Source organism: Magnolia sinica, chromosome 2 (genome assembly GCF_029962835.1).
Source record: "Magnolia sinica isolate HGM2019 chromosome 2, MsV1, whole genome shotgun sequence".
In the NCBI taxonomy this organism is placed as follows: domain Eukaryota; kingdom Viridiplantae; phylum Streptophyta; class Magnoliopsida; order Magnoliales; family Magnoliaceae; genus Magnolia; species Magnolia sinica.
Genome location: NC_080574.1, coordinates 41,571,480 through 41,593,743, shown reverse-complemented (window position 1 = coordinate 41,593,743; position 22,264 = coordinate 41,571,480). Strand labels below are relative to the sequence as shown.

At 45.7% G+C, this 22,264-nt stretch overlaps 1 protein-coding gene across 1 annotated transcript in view; it reads right to left on the bottom strand.

The window, feature by feature from the left end:
- Window positions 1–6,092: 6,092 nt before the first annotated feature.
- Window positions 6,093–22,264, bottom strand: part of LOC131237028 (glutamate receptor 2.9-like) — a 42,023-nt gene continuing 25,851 nt past the window's right edge. The window contains exons 3-5 of the mRNA XM_058234643.1: window positions 8,868–9,183; window positions 7,995–8,392; window positions 6,093–6,657 (exon numbers count right to left, since the gene is read on the bottom strand). Coding sequence (XP_058090626.1) covers window positions 6,253–6,657; window positions 7,995–8,392; window positions 8,868–9,183 — 1,119 coding nt within the window. The 3' untranslated portion in view covers window positions 6,093–6,252. The remainder of the gene's footprint in view (window positions 6,658–7,994; window positions 8,393–8,867; window positions 9,184–22,264) is intronic.

Here is a 22,264-nt window from a genome sequence, read left to right as displayed (position 1 = left end):
GTGAGTTCTGGTCCGCACCACCACCGTAATTCGATATGGGAAATTGGTGGTGGGCCAGATTTGTTGATTAAATAGAACTAAATTAAAATAAAATAAAGAATAAATCGGAAGTGGAACTAGAAAAAGACATGATTAGTGAAGCCGACTCCACACCCCAGGAAGATCCTTCCTATAATGAGCATGGCAAGGTCCTAGGCAACTGCATTTAGCACCACACCAATGATGAAGAAAATCCCTGTTTTGATTTTTAGCCCCAGCTGTTTCTGATTTAAGCTGAAGCATGGATACCACGGTTTCTTTTACAGATTTCAATGATTTAGGAATAGTTCCTCCTGCATTGAAGGCCTGTTCAGGGCCTAATGAATGGACCATGTGACGAAATTCCCACTAATCAACCAATCCTAACCAACCATTTGACGGTTAAAAGTCAAACAGCGATTGGCTCAAATTCCAAAGGGCCAAATTGAAATATCAGTTGGGCCAGCAATTAGGATGGCCCGGATATGTGGTTACCTGTGTAACTTTATGCTCCGAACACAATTGGGCAAGCAATTGGACAGCCTGGATTGTCATATAACCGTGACATGTGTATGTTGGAAGAGTTACCACCATTTTTCTTAAAATTGTAGTTAACTATCAAAGGAGTCATCATACATGTCAGAGCTCACAAACATCTTGAAAATGGTAGTTTTGTGAGTCATCTTCCTCAAATGTGACACTCATGCATGGCTATTTATCATTTCAAAATTCCATTAATAAATCAAAGATAATCATCATTTGATTGATGGTTATCAAATGGATGGTTAACAGTGAATGGTTTAAATTCCAAGGCAAAATCAAATGATTAATTTCATGTGGCTGGTGAAATTCTGTTTTATGCTCAAAGCACAATCGGTTAAGTTATTTGTACAATCTAGATTATCATATAACTTTTCCCTGTTCTGTTGGAAGAGTTGTTACCATTCTGAACTTGGCAGTTACTCCTCACATGGCACACAAGTTTAAACAGGCTCAAACAAAGAAAAACCTTGAATGTATCTTAGAATTATTCCAAACAACAGTTTAGCTTCTTGGTGGTGATGCTCCAAATTCAAAAATCAGCAGTGTGCTTATTTCATTGCCACAATAATTTGTGAAAATGATTAGTATTTTCAGCAAAAACAATGACTAGATGTTTATTATCATTTATTTGTGGGCTCCATGTACCCCACTGGGCATGGATTTAAGTAGCGTTTCAGAACGTGACTCGTCTGGGTACCAAAACCAGTATGACTTGCCCTTTCTTCGTCATACCCATAGACAAATGAATATGCAAATAAAAACTCTACAGAATTATATGATTTTCAGCTCGGTTCTTGAAAATTACCTACATGCATGCTCTCTTTTGCCTACTGCTATTCTGCTTTCTTAAAAATACTAGTTTTGCCTACTTTCTTAGAAATAAACTAAGAAAATGGACATAATCATAAAACCATACAGATTAACTTGAAAATAAATAATTTGGTTTTTTACTATCATCATCATCCCAAGTATGCTCATCATTAAGGAATAAATATTAGCAGAAAGAAATTGTATTAGACACATACCTGCAATTTTTTGTAGATATACCAAAACGGTCATAATAGAAGCAAGAACAGAATCTGCACATATCAATTAAATGTCTTAACAACATACTTTATCTAGGTAGTATTAAGAAATATGATCATAAAGAATTAAAATAGTCCAATCAGATATTAAAGACTAATATATAAACAAATACACCATATAGGAGTTCTGCTAAGCCCACGCGCACCTTTCCACATGTATCTCTATATGTGGACACGCATGGCAACTTCATGATATGGAAGTCCAGGCCATGCATCAGGTGGACATGTATGTAGATACATGGCTAAGAAGGGCAGATCAACTCATAAGGTGGCCACACGTTTACAAACATAATGGATGGGTTTAAAAAATTGTCAGTGGATAAGATTCACCCATAGATGTGTTACCTGATGAGCTGACAAGGCCAATTTTTGGGCCAGTTCATCTACACAGTGAGCCCCACTGTTTGCATGGTTCGGATGTCTGCTACATGTGCCAGGTTGGCATGTAAGCTGCATGTAGAGAGGTTCATGAGGGCTCACCAAAACCATACAAAAGAGAATGAAGCTTTGAGATGCTATATCCTATTCTGACCTGTTAAGTATCCTTCCACTTGGATTTTGATCAAAAGATATTACAGGTGCATTGATAAGCTTGTTCAGAAGCTTAGTATGCACCTGAACTGCAGCACGTAAATCACCAAAAGCAAATGAGAATGCCCTTGCTAAGGTTGAAAGGGAATTTGCAACAGAAAAGATGCAGAGTATAACCTACATCAACAATCACTAATTAGAATGGAAGTATATCTTTAACTAACAAGTCTTGTTATTTCTTGAATTATCAAACATACTGCTTGTTTTTGTTAGCAAGTGAAAACATGCAGAATCTGTGAAGCATGATCTGCCCTGTTCAAATTCTTCTAAACAATGAGGATTTATCGGGTCTGGATGTGCCCATTCATACAAGTCTCTAACATTGTTTGGTGATCCATGGAACATTTTTGGGTGAACCATACCATTGACCTAATGGGCCCACTGTGGATTAGGAAAATGTTCCAAATTTGAAGTTGAAAAAGTGTTTCTCCAGAAATCACACAATTCGGGTGATCCTATCCATTGTTCAGAGAACTTTTGAGGATGCAAATGGATGGCTAGGAAAACTCCAACCAATGGTCAACATTCAATTTACAGAAGCCTTTCAATTGGTGGCAAAGTTGTTCCAATCAGTAGGGCATGACAAATTAATGGTTGAGACCTTGTATTTCGGTGCATAGATATGTAGATGGAGTGCTTCATAACTTGGATACTTGTCTGGATACATGTATTCCAAGGGAAAAGAAAAGAAAGGTAATGATTTTTATCATGTTGAGGCATGGATTCCATTATTAGGGGTCATGTTTAGGATAGCAAGTGGAAAACTCATATTTGTTTGACAACGATCACCTAGTTTCTTGCATTAGTAATCTCACAGTTTGCCTACAACATAATTAAGAACAGGAGTTTCAGTTTCAATCAATCTCCATATAATTACAATCATTTAATTCTCTGAGGTTTTCATAAGGTATAAGAGAAAATAGATACTTGCCTGGACAAGTAAGTTCATCCACTAGATCCGTCCAATTTCAGTACCTTGAATTTCGAGCTTTAAAAAAAAGAGAGGTAATGTGTATCAATTGTCTGTGTTTTTTTTTTTTTTTTTAACCACTTTGTCATCTCATTTCGGCCTCCGTCTCACATGCAACGCACGTGCCATCCCTAGAAACCGTTATGTAGGAGGCGTCATGCCAGGAAATCCCGTCCCAGTTCGGGCATCTCGATCCATGATGACTGACACCGAAATGATCCACATGAAAACACGGAGTAATCCGATCCATACCTTCTCTTGGAGAAGCCTGTAAAACCTGTCCTGCTCTTCTGGTAGCCAATCTAACGGCTCGATTGCGCTCTTGATCAGGCAATCCAGAAGCTTCTTCCATTGGAGATCAACATTTGGAGAATTCAGGACCTGGAAATGAGCGGCAAGCAGTAAATCAACGGCCACCTGAATGTACACATTCTCCGTCTTGAAAACCTCTGATCCACCAGATCCTTGATTCCCATCAGTAATCGACGGTGGAGAGAAGGATTATAATGCATCGGTGGGGTCAAACGCGTCCGACGGAGATGAAAACGAGTGTTTTGGACCGCTTTGCAGACGGGACATACAAACGTAAGAGATTGCATGGATTTCAACACAGATTTCGGAGAATTGGGATATGAAACATACTTTAGAGAGATCAGTTTCTTGATTTCCTTCTGTGATTGCTGAGATGAATGAAGAATCGATCGGATCGGCTTCGGATGCAGCTAAGAAAGCTGGATTTAGGGATTTTGTGATGATCTGAGAAAGGGAAAGAGAGAGAGAGAGAGAGAGAGAGAGAGAGAGAGAGAGAGAGATTTCAAACGCACCTTGTGGGATTTCTCCTTCGATCGACGGATGGCAGCTTTTTGAGGTGTTTGGACAGTAGAAGACTTCATCTTCTGGGCGCGAAAGTTTGAGAGAGTGAGAAAATGAATAGAGGAATTTATACAGGGGAGTTTTATTTTATGCTCCGGTTGCATACCACGCTTGATACGCATGCACTCAGAAACTGTATACTGAGCATACATTAACTCAAATCAAACTATCTACATCGTAGAAATCAGTAACACTAGGTCACAGTCGAGTTTGAACAATCCTGGCCACAGATTCTTGGACACTTATTTGTTGAAACAGGGCCCTTGGATATTTTAAATTCTTAACTGTCCAATAAATGTCCACCAATATAATAGTTGGATAATAGAATAAGCTTAATTTTTGGTTGATGATACACCTGAAATTTCATAAATAGTTTGGACCATTTAATTTTAATTACTTGTATTCCATGTATTAAAAGTGTTTGCATGTCATTTATGACCCTCTGGACACGGATCGTGTCGTACCCCAGCCCGTCTCCAGCTAGGAATGGGCAACAACTTTGAGTGACAACCTTGGTATATGGCCTGTAAAAGGGTGGATTTTTTGCCTCAGTTTCTCACTAGCCGAGGCAAAAGGGTAGACTTTTGGCCTCAGTTTGTCACCAACCGAGGCTAAAGGGTAAACTTTTGGCCTCAGTTGCTCACCAATCGAGGCAAAATGGCATACTTTTAGCCTCAATTGCTCACTAACCGAGGTAAAAGGGCAGACTTTTAGCCTCAGTTGCTCACTAACCGAGGCAAAAGGGCAGACTTTTGGCCTCAGTTTCTCACTAACCGAGGCAAAATGGCAGACTTTTAGCCTCAGTTCTCAACAACCGAGGCAAAAGGGTAGACTTTTGGCCTCAGTTTTCAACAACTGAGGTAAAAGAGTAGACTTTGGCCTCCGTTTTTCACCAACCGAGGTAAAAAGGTAAACTTTTGGCTTCAGTTGCTCACCAACCGAGGCAAAAGGGCAGACTTTTGGCTTCAGTTTTCAACAACCGAGGCAAAAGGACAGACTTTTGGCCTCAGTTGCTCACCAACTGAGGCAAAAGGGCAGACTTTTGACTTCAGTTTCTCACCAACCAAGGCAAAAGGACAGACTTTTAGCCTCAGTTTTCAACAACCGAGGCAAAAGGGCAGACTTTTAGCCCCGGTTGCTCACCAATCGAGACAAAAGGGCAGACTTTTGGCCTCATTTTCTCACCAACGGAGGCAAAAGGGCAAACTTTTAGCCTCAGTTTCTCACCAACCGAGGCAAAAGGGCATACTTTTGGCCTCAGTTTTCAATAACCAAGGCAAAATGGTAGAATTTTGGTCTCAGTTGCTCACCAACCGAAGCAAAAGAGTAGACTTTTGGCCTCAATTTCTCACCAATCGAGACAAAAGGGAAAACTTTTAGCCTCAGTTTTCAACAACCGAGGCTAAAGGGCAGACTTTTGGCCTCAGTTTCTCATCAACCGAGGCAAAAGGGCAAACTTTTGGCCTCATTTTTCAACAACTGAGGTAAAAGGGAAGACTTTTAACCTCAGTTGCTCAATAACTGAAGCAAAAGGGCAGCCTTTTGGCCTCAGTTTCTCACCAACCGAGGCAAAATGACAGACTTTTAGCCTCAGTTTTTCATCGACCGAGGCAAAAAGTGAATTTTTAACCTCAGTTCCTTTACAACCGAGGCTAAAAACCATATTTAGCCTCCTTTTTTTGAACCGAGGCTAAAAAATTGAGGCTAAAGGCCTACTTTCCTGTAGTGGCAGAACTTTCGGATGCCATTCCCACTTGGACCAGGGGCTACGATGGCTACCCACACGGTGTTGGTGTTGAGATTCTTGCACCTAGCTAGTGCATGCTATAAAGATCTATTTGTTGAGGCATTGTATCCTGAAAGATAGCTGCGTCGGCAACCTTCTGCACAAGTTTAGCACACCGATGGGTATGAACTATATATCTCAAAGGTAGGGACCACTGATCACCATTGATATTGTAGATGAGCCATCGCATCATAATCACTCTAAAAGGATGATATAACCATTAATTTGTTAAATGTGAACCACACTAGTATCTCCTTTCAATGGTCCATTTTGTCTATAAATATCAACAGTCGAAATCTGTATGCTTACACGAAAAAGGGTCACTATGTCATTCTCTCTCAAAAATCAATAATTCATATATATTTACTAAGACATCTTCCGGTGCTTCACTCCCTTCTCTGTTGGGTCAACTCAATGCCATTGAATCGACGGTCTAGATTATACATAGCAGGTATCTGCGTGGACAAATGGTGCATCACTTCCATCCAACGCTCGGCAAGGGCCCATATGAGTCCATGAATATTCATGTATGTGCGCAAAACTATCCAATTTTCATGAACCCGACAGATGAGGAAGAGTACAAGGGCCACCGTCGATGCCCCAACTGTGATAACGAAGAGTCCCCAGAAGCTACTTGGTGTGAGGCTACCGTTCTCACCGTTGGATCCTGAACTTGGACACTTGGAAGAGGCCAGCAAGCTATCTTCAAGTTTGCCTATTAGGCCATTTTCCCGCACTTTCAGGGTCGCTTCTGAGACGTCGATTGCAAGAGGCGAACCCTTTGGAAACACCTGAGACACGTCCATGGACTAATTGTTCAATGCTAATCAAAGTAAGCAATTCAACAATCCTTTTCCATCAAATATATATGTTATATATAGACAGTGTATAAGGGCGTGTTTTGTTGCACCAAATATCATTTTTTTTTTTTCACCAAATATCATTTAATTTCATGATAATACTTGAAAAAAGAAATAAACAAATAAAATTTCATGATATTTGATAGGCCATCTCCACGCACAAGCATGTGGATTCAATTCTAGCGATTCAAATTGTTCAAATCAGCGGACATATCACCGGTAGGACATTAGCTTTAAAAAAAATAAAAAATGGCATGTAGACTGCTTTAGATTGGTCAAGAAAGTCAAGGACAACGGTTCCCATTATGGCCGGTTAATTGAATGGATAATATCATTTAGTCAGCATATAGTATTGTGTCCATGCCCATCTAAGATGTTCTCCCAGGAGTTGATCTGATGGGTCCCCTACATGGATGGACCATGCCGCTGTTGCAAGATCCTCACCATCCAATCTTTGCCCTAAATCAGCAAATTTGGACTATTGTTGTTCTTCTTAACCGCAATTTGCAAGCCACTGATCAAAGGTTCTCGATGGGGAGATTTTCGTAGCATGGTCCATCCATGGTAGGCACCACCATATCAAGGGTCATGATCGCTGAGACGTGGCCGAGGATCGCTATAAATTCCTAATGACCAAGATGCCCTTGACATGTTAATGTACTTCTATAAAGGGCCACAATCTCATCTGTGTGACATTGCTAATCAAATGGCCCATTGTGGATGGGCCAAGGCTGAAAATTACACTGATTCGATGATCCTAACCATCGGTGGCCTGGAAAAGGACGGCTAGTATAAAACAGGCAATGGCCCACATTCAGTTGGTAAAAGATCTACTTATAATCAAATGCTTAGGAATATAGGATCACTGCAATTTCAACATTAATTTAGAAGTTCTTGAGGCCATCCAAAATGGTAACCCTCAGCCTCCTTCCCTGTACAGTGAGCAGGTGTCGGCCCACCTAGGATGATCGAACGATTCATCCAATGGCTGCCTACCCACGATGATCGAAACTGTTCATCCAATGGCCCCCTTCATGGATTTTCCATGGTGCCAAAACTCTACCAATCGACAATTGTGCCTTTCTGCTTAAAGAAGGGATTGGCTACTAGGTGTGTGATTCTGCTCCATGATCCTTCCACGGCCAGACGCCAGGATGAATGGTTCGGATCAGAGAGAGGGTAGGCTCCATGTCCATTGGAGATCATGTAGACTACAATTTCGGGTGGTATAAGCTACATCCATCACATACACATTTTCATGTACTTACAAAGCCGAAGCCCCCCACCTCCAATGTGGGGCCCACTGTGGCGTAGCCCTTGCAATTAGTGGCCAGAAACAACTTCACGTAAGGGGCCTCCAGGAAAACGGCTGCTACCTCTCTAGTCTTGAGGGCCATTGGGTATTTTTTTTCCCCATTGTCGTATTTCCTTATGTACTTGGTCTCGAACCCCAGAACTTCCAGGTATTTAACCACGAAAGAATCACTATCACAGCCAACCATCGATCTGGACCTGATCAAGGACTCCACCGTGATGGGCCGCGGTTCGAGCCGTTTGACGGTAAGCATGGATGTTAGGCTAGCCGTGTAGCTCGACGTCAATATGAGTGCGACGAAGAGCCACACCACTGTAGCCATTCGAGCCAGATTGCGGTGGAGTTCCCCACCTGCAAAATGGGCAACTTCTTGAGATGGATTTCTGACCATCGAATCAATTTTCCTGTGATAAATGTAGACTCTTGCCTACTTATAGTTTATCCATCCATTTGCCAGCTACAAAATGGATGAACCAGGTTGTTTGATCTGGGTAGTTTTGGATCATGGCCCATCCACTCCGGATGGTATACGTATTTGTGAAACCACAGCGTTCAAATATTAGGCCCCAGTTTGTATGAACAATGGCCCAAAAATTGCATCATGCAGTCAATGTGTTTCAGTGAAAATTGCCAGTGTCCCAAATTCAATATCGAGTAAAATCATAAGGTTAAGATAGAAGTCTGATTAGTCAGAACGTCTATCTAGGGGCCAACTATTTGAACGGCCTAGATTATCATAAACGTTTTCCGTGAATGGGTTACCACCATCCAATAAATGGTGCAAAAATGTGCATGATGATCAAGCCCAATGAGCAATGTTTCATACCATGCCTGGAAAAGAGGGTGGTGAAGGAGAACCAAATGGAAGAACCAACTTGATACCATAACGAACCCGTCCTGAAAAATTCATTGCCGCTGTTACGTTCGATCAAGCAGACCACCACTCCATTATAGATGTTCACTGCTACTGCTAGAACCCACAATCTCAGCGTGAATGGCTTCATGAAAATCCAAGCCCTTGATTCCTCTGGTTCCTCAAGGACCAAAATTTTGACCCCTGATTCTGCATATGGATGAGTGAATTCAGCATACTTACAACGGTGGGCCACGATCACTGTATCCCCAACTACTGCATCAAAGGTCTTCTCAATAACAAACATGTCTTAGTATTCAGATAAGAAGAAACTGTTAGGAAGCTGAAAACAACCCATTCACATAGTTTGAAAACTCCAAGAGCTCAACTCAACTCTGACGAGTCGACTCGACTCGAACAGATTATTTCATCATGACTCATGGAAAAATCGAATTCGAACAGATTTCATCATGACTCATGGAAAACTCGAATTCATCATGGTGTTGTTAAGACTAGAAAAAAACTTGAGTTGGACAATAGTCGACTAAAAAAGATTTGGAGAAGTTCGACGGAACTTGACTCAACCCACCAAGACTATTTAAAATTTTGAGCTTCTAAAATATGACCCATGAAATATACAGGTTGTGAGTTTGAGTTGCGAAATATCACCATCATCATATCTAAGGTTTGTACAACTAATTAGGGTCGGCTATGTGAATCATGTCCTACCAGTCTACTCTATCATGAGCCTTTTGAAATGCCAGATTATTTTGTTTAGATTCATGATGTAAGTTACAACATTAGTTTGACAACAGCTGCCAACTTGATATAATCCTCATTCATTATCTGAGTTTGGGACTGGCGATAAAAGCACAAAACTGCAACAGACGTAATATTGTAACAGACTGTTACATAGGTTGATTACAAGTAAAGCACCATCAATAATCTATTGCATAGGTTGATTACAGTCGGTGAATTTTATAGTTGAAAAGTATCCATAATCACTAAAACTAGTACCTACTTCGGCAGGAGATTTTATTGTGCAATGGGAATGTAGAGAAGAACTTTGATACTATGATTGACTGTGGTGCTTGACACAAGGGTTCTACGAAATTGGGCATGCAGCATACAGGTTATTCAAATTAAAATGTCCAAATGGTGGGCCTCACTTTATATGAATCATAAACCAAAAGTTGTGATAATTTAGCTTTTTATTAACTAGTTGATTGGTAGACATTTGTTGGATGGTTGAGATGAAAGATATCCAATTGTTTGGTTTTAGCAAATGAGCGTCTAGAGTTTAAGATTCTCCAACCAATCCGGGTTTTGGATAACCTATCGATATATATAGCTGGTCACACAATTCGAACAATTTAATTGAGTTGATTTATACATGTAAAGCATTTCTTGTGGTTTTCTTTATACAAGAAAGTCAGGTTTAGAGGGGTGAGGAACTTGTGCTTGCTTGAACAGTTGAATTTTCTTCTAAGAATTCATCTATAGCATATGTTATGAGAAGATCCGACCCCTTTTATTCTAAGGGCTGACACAACACTAATCGGATCGGATACATAAAAGTAAGACAAGACTAATCTGAAGGAGGATGTTCGGCTCGGCTTCTGCAGAACTTCAGTTCCGAGCTTATTAGCTCAGAGTATTCCAAGACTAAGACGATATAAAGGTCATACCAGAATCTACTTGTGAGATCTCAAACCGTCTCGCTGTTGTCCGATTAGAAACGGATGACTTAACCATCCACCTCGGAACTCTGAGGGGAGGCCTCCAGAATGCCCAACAGGCAAGAAAAGCCAAGCCCATTGTAAGTCCATGCCAGAGCTCGGCTCTGACTTGAGACGCGACCTTCGTTTAACAAAGCAACGGTTAAGGCCCGCGTGCACGGCAGTCAGGGCCCCTACATCCAGAGGCTCCGAGCTGAGGCCGGGGCAGAATATGGACGCATCATGCACTAAACTAGGAAACTACCTTAAGCAGACATGACCGACTGTTTTGCCCGCCGATACGCACGATATGTTACATGATCTCCGGATTACAGGTCGTATCTCCATGATCATAGTATCCCGCTGATTGAACGAATCGTGTCGAGATTAACGGACACAGACCGTCCAATAGTCAAGTATAAATACGATGAGACTCCATTGCTACAGGGACGCAACATCTGACATTCTCCCTCGATTCTTCAACATAGACCCAGATTCCCTTGACCTGACTTAGGCATGGGAGGGTCCCCAGGCCTAGCCAGGGTCTCTTTTGCTCACTGTCTGTGTTGGACCAGGGTTCCTTGGAGGTTCCTCGTGTCGAGTGGAGGGTGATCTAGATTTGTTCATCAACATTTTTGGCGTCGTCTGTAGGAATCTGATACGAAAGGTCAGTTCATATTCTTAAGCATCATGGCAAGAGGGAAGAAGAAAGTAGTAACTGCGGAACCAGAGCAAAATGAGCAGACCTGTTCCTCTTCGTTACTTCACGCCAAATCAACACCACGACCTTCCCAGCATTCTCGCAATCGGGCAAACAAGTATCGGGCGATGCAAAGCGAGATACAAGCCCTACGTGATGAAATCAAACAGATGAAGCAGCGACAGGAGTAGCAACCACATCCTGCTCAGGAAAACACTGTTCATGAGCCGATTGGTCCGGTTGTGGAAGCTCATTCCGTGCCGAGGAGTACAAGACCTGAGGGGCCCTCACGTCAATCCCCTCGGGCACCGACCTCGGCTTAGAATCCTCCCCCGACCCAAATATGAGTTTCGGCTCTGAACACAGTAAGTCGAGCTCCGATGGACGCCTCGGTCACCTCAGCCCTGGCACCGATGGATCTCCGCCATGAGTTGGAATGGAGGAGGGGAAGGAGGACTCCTAAAATAAAAAACACCCAGGAGATAGTAGTTGAGAATAAAGATCCTTGGGAAACATGATTCGCGGAGCTCAACAACAAGATCCTGACATTAGAAAAGAAACAACCGCCATCGTCAGTTCCCGCTGTTGTTCAAGCAATGATGGAAGAGACCGAGCCTCCCTTCACCTCTGCGATCATGGACGAGGTGATGCCCCAGAGGTTCCGGATACCTCCTATCATCCAATACTCTGAGTCTGGTGACCCATCCGAACACATAGAGGCTTATCATTCATAGATACAAATCCAGACAGTGACGGACACGATGACGTACATGGGATTCTCAATCACACTCATAAGATCCCCTCAGAGTTGGTACCGTTAGGTTAAACCAAATTTCGTTAGTTCCTTCGCGGAACTAAGCCAACTATTCTTTACCTAATTCATAAGTAGTAAGAAGAGTCAAAAGCCCAATACTCACCTGTTCACCATCAAGCAAGAGCCTAAGGAGTCATTAAAGGACTACATTGCTCGCTTCAATGAGGAAGCATTATAGGAGGAAGACTATGACGACAAGATGGCACTTACTGCCGTGTTCAGCGGCCTAAAAGAGGAGAAGTTCACTTTCTCCTTTGGAAAAAATTGACCGAAGACGTTAGCTGACCTCGTCGTCAGAGCTCAGAAGTATAGTAACGCTGTGGAATTCTCTAACACTTGCAAAAATGTTCAAGTGACAGAGCCGACTGGTAAGGAGAAGAGGCCAAGGAACGAAGAACCTCAGCCATCCAGTAAAGGACTACACGACCATGCCCCTCGCGATCGTCATCCGAGCAAGAAACCGAAGGGTAAATTCTGTTCCTACACCCCCCTCAACAAGTCAACCGAGCAAATTCTATTAGACATTAGAGGGCACAAGTTTCTGAATTGGCTTGTTTACATGAGGGCCGACCCAGATCATCGAGACAAACGCAAGTACTGCCGCTTCCATTGGGATCATGGCCACAACACAGCTGATTGCATGGATCTCAAGGATGAGATCGAGACTCTTATTTGTAAGGGACATCTGTGTCGATACGCTAAGGGAGAAAAAATCGCTCGAAAAGAAGAGCGAGAGCAAGAACAGTCGAATAATGCCATGGAAGAGCCAGCCGAGATCCGTGCCATCTTCGGGGGCTCGTCTAGTGGAGGAAATTCGAACAGGGCTCGAAAAGCCCACTCTCAGAGGTCCGATCCGGAACACTACATCCACTTGACCGAGCGGCCGAGCAAAGAACCCCGTGTCAGTCTGTGCAGCATGACCTTCTCAGAAGATGATGCACGTGGGACCCAACATCAGCACGACGACGCCCTAGTGGTTACTATGACTATAGCCAACCACAAGGTGTACTGCATCCTGATCGACATCAGAAGCTCAACAGATGTAATCTACTCCGAGGCTTTTAAAAGAATGGGGGTTCTGAGGTTGCACCTCAGACCCGTGAAGACCACCCCACACGGCTTTGTCGGAGAAAGGGTGATCTCCGAGGGAGCCATCTCCCTCCCTGTGACTACGAGAGAAGGACATCACTGAGTCACCCTCATGGTGGACTTCCTCGTTGTCAATATGCCATCTGTACATAACGTCATCTTAGGCGAACCTTCTCTCAATGCAATGAGGGCAGTCGTCTTCACCTATCATCTAATGATGAAATTCTCCACCAAGGGCGGGATAGGTTACCTCTGAGGTGACCAACGCGAAGCCCAGGGATGCTACACGATAGCAGTAAAGAAAGGGTCAGTGAAGTAAGCCCTTACCGTCAACGTTCTGGATCCCAGAAGACCCGCGGAGGACTCATTCGTGGAAGACCTGGAGAAAGTATAGCTCGACGAGGCATACCCGAGTAGAACTGTTCAGCTCAGAATATCGTTGAATCCTGAGCAACAGTTTGGAATGCTAGCCTTCCTACGACAACACAAAGATGTCTTTGCATGGTCCCATGGAGATATGCCCGGAATCTCTCCGGATGTCATGGTCCACAGGCTGAACGTGGACCCAGATCACAAACCCAGATGCACATTCGGGAAGGCCATGCACTAGAATGGCCCACCTATCATAAGGAGCAATGAAAAACTAGGGAAAACTAAGATATGCGCACCCCTCCCAGGCCCGATCTGTCTAGGGTGAGCTCACCATGAGCTAACCAAGGGAGTTGAGAGTGGGAGAGGAAGAAGGATTGGGTTTGGGAAGTGCTAGCCCAACGAGCTAGGTAGTCCGCCACCCGATTGCCTTCTCTAGGGATGTAGGAAATGGCGATGGATCCCCTCTCTCTCAGGGCAGTAATTTTCTTCAGCCAGTAAAAGGAGAACTACGGAGGTTTGGAAGACTCCAAGAGCAGATCAACCACCACCAGGGAATCGCTTTCCACATCAACAGAGGTGTAACCATTGGAGAAGCATAGGGAGAGCCCGTCAAGCACCACTTTAACCTCCGCTAAAAAGCTAGAGCCGTGACCATAACCCTTGGAAAAACTGAAACCGAAACTCTCCCAAATGGTCCCGACACACTCCTCCGCTGCCCGAGGGGTTTGAATTGCCAAGAGAGGATCCATCAACATTCAGCTTGAAACAACCCATCACCAAGCAGGTCCACTTGATGAGAGAGATGCGACGGGGAGGTCCTTCCCTGAGGGGGAGCCGAAGGTCCGAAATGGCATTTCTATCCCTCTGGTTTTTAACAGGGGGAAGCGGGAAATTTGAGGCCATGCGGAAAAACCAGTTACAAACTAGGTCGATGGCCTGGCATGGGAAGTCTGCACCTTATCAAATCTGGCGGAGTTTCTGGCGGACCAGATTACCCAGAGCATCAAGGCAGGGGTAAGGCCTCTCAGGGTCCCCAAGAGAGAGAAAGGAGACGAACCAGCCCACCATTGATTTGCCCGGGCCTAAAGCGATTGGCCTGGGAGAAGGTCAACTGATAGGATCACCCTAAAGTGGCCCCAGAGTGCAGCTGCAAGCTCTCCCAACACAAAAAGGTGGTCGGAGGACTCCTCCTACCGATACGCTTGGCCACAACAAATACAGGAGGACACGAGCTGAATGCCTTTACCTTAGACATTGCAATCAATAGGCACTGCATCGTTAAGCACATGCCAAAGAAGAGACCCGAGTTTTGGCGGGAGGACGGAGTTCTAGGCCCATTTGGCCCAAGCCGACTGGAGACCTCGGTGGTAGATAATCTGCCAAGCTGAATTAACGGAAAACTCACCAGAGTTGGTTGCTGTCCACACCCATAATTCCTGGCCAGAGGTGAGGGAAATACCATCCGAAGCAATTTGGTCACAAACTTCAGCAGGAAGGAAGGATGGGACGGTCACTTCTGGCCGCAGGCCCTCAGGGCTAATGAGGTCCTTGATCTGTAATTCCTGAAGATGCACCGGAATGTCCCCTAGGATATGGTTTCTGAGGAGGCCCATTCCGGACCAGTTGGTATCCCAAAAACTGCTTGATGCCTCTCCCACGAGTAGATGAGAGTGATCCATTAGGAACTCAGATTGCTGCGAGAGTTTCTTCCAAGCAGGAGACGCAGCGCTGCGCTGGGCGAGAGGAGGACGGGAGCTGGCAATCCCATATTTTGTGTGCATGCAGACTGCCCAAAGGCTGTTACCTGGGTCGTAGAAGACTGTCCAAGCCCTTTTCAATCTGAACGAGAAGACGATATCTTTCAGCTTTTTGAACCCTAGACCACCTTCGTCAGTGGGGACTGAGATCCTGCTCCAGCTGACCTAGTGGAGTTTTTTCTTACCTTCGGTCCACCCCTAGAAGAAGTTCGCAAAGCCAGATTCCAGCATAGCCAACGTTTTGGAAGGAATATCAACCGCAGCAAGGGTGTGGATGGGGATACCCACAAGGACGTGCTTAATCAGGACGGATCTGGCAGCCTGGTTGAGGAAGCGGGCCGTCCATCCCGAGATGCGAGAGAGGATTTTGTCAACCAAAGGCTAGAAGAGTGAGGATCTGAGATGCCCGATGGAGAGGGGAACCCCCAGGTAGGTGAAGAACGGAGGCGAACGGGTGAAGCCTAATAGACCCTCAAGCTTGCATATTCGAGCAGACGACATTTTGGAGGAGGAGATAAGGCAACTCTTGGCCGAGTTAATCTTGAGACTTGATGCTCGAGAGAAGCCTTGGAGGAAGGACATCAGGTTCCTGATTGACCTGGCCCCACCATTGGTGAAAATCATCGTGTCATCCGCGAAAAGGATGTGAGAGATGGTCGGCGCAGACTTGGAAGATCTGAAGGGCTAGCATTTGATGGATGGGATTAAGGCCGAGAGGGCCCTGCTCAACGCTTCCAGACCCAGGATAAAGAGGCTTGGGGAGAGGGGGTCTCCCTAGCGAAGCCCTCTCCCCGACTTGAAGAACCCCGAGGATTCACCGTTGAGGCGAACTGAGAGCCACGGGACAACCAACAACCCTCAACAATGGCAACCTACGCAGCGGAGAAGCCAAAATTGAGGAGGACATCTTTGAGAAAGGACCAGCTAAGGCGATCGTAGGCTTTCTCGAGGTCAATTTTGAAAATGGTGTTGTGCCCTCTGACCTTCCTGTCGATGTCCTTGAGTAACTCTTGGACCAAAGCAATGCTCTCAGAAATAGACCGACCTTGTACAAAGGCCATCTGTTCTTTAGAAATGAGCTTGGGGAGAATGGAGCTCAACCTGGTTGCAATTACCTTAGAAAAAATCTTATATATGCAATTACATAAGCTTATCGGCCTAAAATCAGATAGGGTCTTGGGGGCGGCGCACTTAGGGATTAAGCAAAGGAGGGTTGCAGAGAAGGCTCTAGGAATCTTACCTCCCTGGAGGAGGAACTTGATTGCTCTGTGGATGTCCACTCCAATGATATGCCAGCAGCTAGCGAAGAAAGCACTAGAAAAACCGTCGGGGCTCGGGGCACCCTCCAGCGGTAAAGCTTTAACTGCAAGGTGCACTTCCTCCATGGAGGGAGGCGCAAGCAGAAAATCATTGTCAGCACTAGAGACCAGCGCTGGAATGCTGACAAGGAAATTGTCGGGTGAGTCAGTGGTCTCCACGGAATATAGGACCTTAAAAACTCAGAGGCTACCTGCTTCATCTGAGATAAGTCCGAAGATTTGGATCCGTCTTGCAACGTCAGCTCCCTAATCTGAGCTTTCCTAAAGCGGTCAGAGGTGGAAGCGTGAAAGAACCTCGAATTTCGATCACCTTCCTTGAGCCACCTATTCCTGGACTTTTGTTTCCAGAAAACTTCTTCCAGGAGCTCCAGCCACTCCAAGTTCTTCTTCTCCTAGTGAAGGCTATCCAAAGTCGATGGGGAGGGGGCGTGGGAGGCATTTTGCTCGAGGATTTCAACCTTTGCCGTGGAGAGCTTGATTTGGGAGAAAATGTTGCCAAAAATTTCTTTATTGCAGATTTTCAATGCCTTCTTAGTGTTCTTCAGCTTGGCTAGGAGATGGATCATAGGGTTTAAGAATGTGTCCGACTTCCAGGCCGACTCAACGAGGGCCAAGAAACTCTGGTCCTGAGTCAACATTCTCTGGAACCGGAATGGCTTTGGGGAGGAAGGAGGGGCCGTAGGTGAAGAGAGGAGTGGTGGAGAATGGTCTGAGTGGATCCTTGGGAGGTGCTGGACTAGGAACGAGGGCAGCAGGTGAAGCCAAGCAGAGGAGCAAAGGGCCCAGTCCAACCTAGCCCACTTTTTGTTCGGCCCTGACCTGTTGTTGCACTAGGTGAAGGTGTTGCCTGAGAATCCTGCATCCTGTAAGATGGCCTGATTGATAGCATCTTGAAACTCCTTGGAGCTAGTAGCTGACGAGGAATTTCCACCATTCCTTTCTACATTAGACGTGACTACATTAAAATCGCCGTAGACAATCCAAGGGCCGGCAAACACCGAGGACTGAGTAGCCAGATCCCCCCACAGCTCTCTCCTCCTCACATAAGAGCACTTGGCATACACGCAGGTGAAGAAAAGAGAGACGCCGAGCGCAGGCATCATAGCCACGAAAGCAAGAAATTGCTCAGAAGCTGAAATGAAGTCAACTGAAATTGAGTGATGGTGGAAGGCCCAAATCTTCCCACCATGAGAAGCATTAGATATGCCCTCCAGGATTTTAGGAGATTACTCAATTACTCTGGGCCTGACTTGGAGAATTCAGCCTCATCGGAAGCCTGATGCAGGAGAGGGGGAGCCAAGTGGATCTCTGCCAGAGGTGGGTTGGCTGCTAGGGGTTGAATTGTATTCTGAGTTTGCGAGGGGACCTTGGATTGGGCATGTAAGGGAAAGGGGTTAGGGGGTTGCTCAGGGAGGGGAGGATGGGGGTTTGAATTCTCCTTGTTGAAGAAGGGAGAGAGGTCTATGTGGAAGTGGCCGAAGGGAGGGGAGGGAGGAACCGCTCTAACCAGAGGCACCATGAGAGAGGAAGAGAGTTCACCTTCCAGAGGGTGGAACGTGGAGAGATCCCTGGGTTTGGCTCCCTCTGACAGGGAGAGAAAACGTCTATGCTGAGGAGGAGGCGCCACAAGCTCAGTTTGATAGATGCCAGTACCCGCACTTAACATCACAGCGCTCTTCAATGGGCAGGGGGGGTCATCGCGATTCAAGGCTAGGGTATCACTGTCAGCCATAGCAGGGCCTGCCCTGGGAGCAATGAGGATAGAAGAGGCTGCTTTGGAATTAACTATTGCAGGCCCATTGTTCTCTGGGGCAGGCACATAGTTCACTAGGGCAGGGCGCGCACTGCTGGCCAGAGGAGAGGTAGCGGGGGCAATATCCTTCAATGGAAGATCGAACAGAAGAGGATGCTTGGGCATTCCCATCCAATCCTTCTGAGAGGAGGAACCACTAGATGGATGCTCTGTCTGATGCAACGAATCATCAGAGAGGTTTTTCGCATCAGACCTGGGCACCGGGCTTGTGAACGGGTCCGGGGACTGCTTGTTGATTGGGGCATTTGGTCGAACAAGGGGAGGGCATCCTACATGGATACTCTGAATGGGGGGGAAAGCAGCAGCCACCCCGTCCTTCAAGGGTAGATGCCCATCCTGAGGAAAGGCTAACTCACCCCCCAGGTCCTCCAAAGTAGCAGTAATGGGGTAGACCTCCTTCCCTACATTGAGATTAACCACCATGGACAGAGCGACCCCTGTCCGTAGGAGCACCTTGACCCTTGCAAACGCCTGGAAGAGGTCAGATCTAGCCAGGGAATCTAACTACACGACCTTACCGTAGTGCTGCCCAATGTAGATGATGGTGGACTCAAACCAGGCGTGGGAGGAAATACCATGAAGCTTGATCCATCTGCCGCCAATGCCCTGAACCACGGACGGGTCCCATGGGTGGGTGTCGCGAATGCCCATCTCTGCTAGTAATTAGTCTAAGGAGAAGTCAGTGAGGGCCTCCTTAGATTTGAATTGGAAGAGGATGGCTATGGGAGATAGCCAGATGATTTCAATGACGGAGGCATCAAACCTTGATTCTTTCAGGATACGAGCAATGTTAGTCACCAAAGCAAATGTGACCGAGGAGAACCCCACCAGGGTTGTCTGGAGCCTGCACCTCCGAACGGCGACTGCCGCCCTGTCAGCAGTAACCGTGGACGAATCCAAAGTATCGTGGGCCTGAAAAGCTGGAGGGGGAGGGCGCCGAAGGATTCCACTGAAGGAGCGAGGGTTGGGAGGTGCCGGAAGTGGAGCACATTGGGGATGAAGGCTGGGTTTCTCCTGGGTCTGCGGCTTAGATTTGGCATATTGAACGGTGACGATCCGATCGTCGATCCGCTTCCCGTCGAGAATGCCGATGGCCACGTGAGCATCATCCTTGTATTAGAAGGTGGCAAACGGAAAACCCCTTGGTTTCGTCGTTCGGGGGAAAGTTGGGATGGATACATCGATTACTTGCCCATTCTTACCCAAAATCGCGAAGACATCAGCAGACGAATAATCAAAAGGAAGATTCCCAATAAAAACTGAGAATCCAAAAGGTCTAGGGATCCATGGGGATGCCCTAGACTCCAGCATGGATTGGATTCGGAGTTTGTGATGAGGAATCTCATTAAACCCCAAGGGATAAATTTTCAACCTCAACAACGGAGAACCTGTCTGTTGAATTCTCAATGCTCACGCATTTAAAAATTCATTCCACTCAATAAATTTACTCGGATCTAAATAAGGTGTGTCCGAAAGATAATTTCCCATTGCCTCGGATTGATCAGTTGGTAGACAGCACGGCAAGGCACGAACTACTTTCCTTCCTAGACACTTACTCCGGGTATAACTAGGTCACAATGCATCCCCCAGATAGGTAGAAGACTACCTTTGTCACAGATAAGGGACTCTATTGTTACCGGGTCATGCCGTTTGGCCTGAAAAACACTGGAGCCACATATCAAAGGTTAGTGAATCAGATGTTTACCAAGCAGATTGGACATACCATGGAAGTGTACATCAATGACATGCTAGTAAAAAGTGTTAAGGTATCCAATCACCTGACAGACCTCGGAGAAACTTTCACCATCCTTCGAGAATATCAGATGAAGCTAAACCCCGCGAAGTGTGCCTTCAGAGTCAGCTCAGAAAAATTCCTTGGGTTTTAGGTTAGTCAGAGGGGTATCGAGGCGAACCCCGACAAGATCAAAGCACTCCTCGACATGAATTCGCCTCGGACTGTCAAAGAGATACAATGCCTCACCGGACGAGTGGTAGCGCTCGGACAGTTTATATCCGGAGCTACAGACAAATGCCTCTCCTTCTTTCAGTAGTTGAAGGGTCAAAAGAAGGAAGAATGAACGTTGAAATGTGAACAGGCCTTTCAGCAGCTCAAACAGTATTTAGGTTCACCACTCCTACTGTCTAAGCCTGAAGAAAGTGAACCCCTATTCCTATACCTTGCAGTCTTGGCCTCAGCTGTCTGCTCAGCCCTGATTAAAGAGGTAGGGGGTAGGTAGCATCCTGTGTATTACGTGAGTAAGGCCATAGTGCCTGCCGAGACAAGATATCTGGCTTTGGAGAAGCTAACGCTCAGTCTCGTCGTCTAAGCTCGGAGGTTACGTCTATACTTCCAAACTCATTCCATTGTGGTGTTGACTGATTCTCCCCTTAAGCAAGTCCTCCAGAAGCTCGAATGTTGGGTCGGTTGACCAAGTGGGCCATTCAACTTAGGGAGTTCGACATCCAGTTTTGGCCAAGGACAGCAATTAAGGGCCAAGCAGTGGCTAATTTCATTGTAGAATTTACCACCCCGGAGGAAGAAAGGATTAATGTAGAAACCGAAGCGACTCCTTCGCCTGATCCCCCACGTAGTCCCAAGACGGTATCGGAACTAGGATGGGTCCTCTATGTGGATGGGTCATCCAATGCCAAGCGTGCCGGAGTAGGAATTGTTCTAATTGCGCCCGACTCCACGCCCATCCAGTACGCGATCAGACTCAGCTTCAGGGCCTCTAACAATGAGGCGGAGTACGAGGCTTTACTGGCATGACTCAAACTGGCAGCAAGCCTGGGGGTCCAGTCCTTATAGGTACGAAGCGATTCTCAGCTAGTGGTGAATCATATCTCCACTGAGTACGAGGTCAAGGAGACGAAGATGATTGCTTATCTAAACGAGGTAAGGAAATTAATAGAATGATTCTGGAGTTGCACTATCCACCAAATCCCTAGAACGAAAAATTCACGGGCTGATGCCCTAGCAAAGCTAGCCTCAGCCATGGAAGGGAAGATCCCACGAATAATCCCCGTGGAGTTCATAGAACATCCAAGCATCGACCAGACGAAAAAGAAAATAGTTAATCCAGTAGATGATACTCCAAATTAGATGGATCCAATCTACAGTTACCTCACATCTGGCGAAGTCCCCACGGATAAGCTGGAAGCTAGGTGCCTAAGAGTCAGGGTGGCGTGGTATGTAGTCCTGGACAGAATACTATATAAGAAAGGGTACTCACAGCCATACCTCAGGTGCCTCTGATCCGACGAGGTAAATTATGTGATTCAGGAGATTCATGAAGGAATCTACAGAAATCACTCTGGCAGCAGAGCCCTAGCCCTGAAGATACTCCGACAAGGATATTTTTGGCCGACCCTCAGGTAAGACTCAAAGAACTACGTTCGAAAGTGCGACAAATGCCAGTGCTATGCGGCTGTGTTGAGGCAACTTGCAGAGGAAATGACTCCCATGAGCGGTCCATGGCCGTTCGCTCAGTGAGGGATTGACATCATCGGCCCCCTGCCTACATGAAAGGGGTAAGTCAAGTTCGCCATCATCGCAGTCGATTACTTCACCAAGTGGGCCGATGCCGAGCCCATTGCAAAAATTATAGAACAAAAGGTGATTGACTTTGTGTGGAAAAACATCATCTACTTGTTCGGGATTCCTTGCATTATTATGTCTAATAACGGCAGGCAGTTTGACAACGACAAGTTCCAAGGCATGTGTCAGGGGCTCGGAATCACAAACGTGTATTCTTCGCCTCGACATTTGCAATCTAATGGACAGGTTG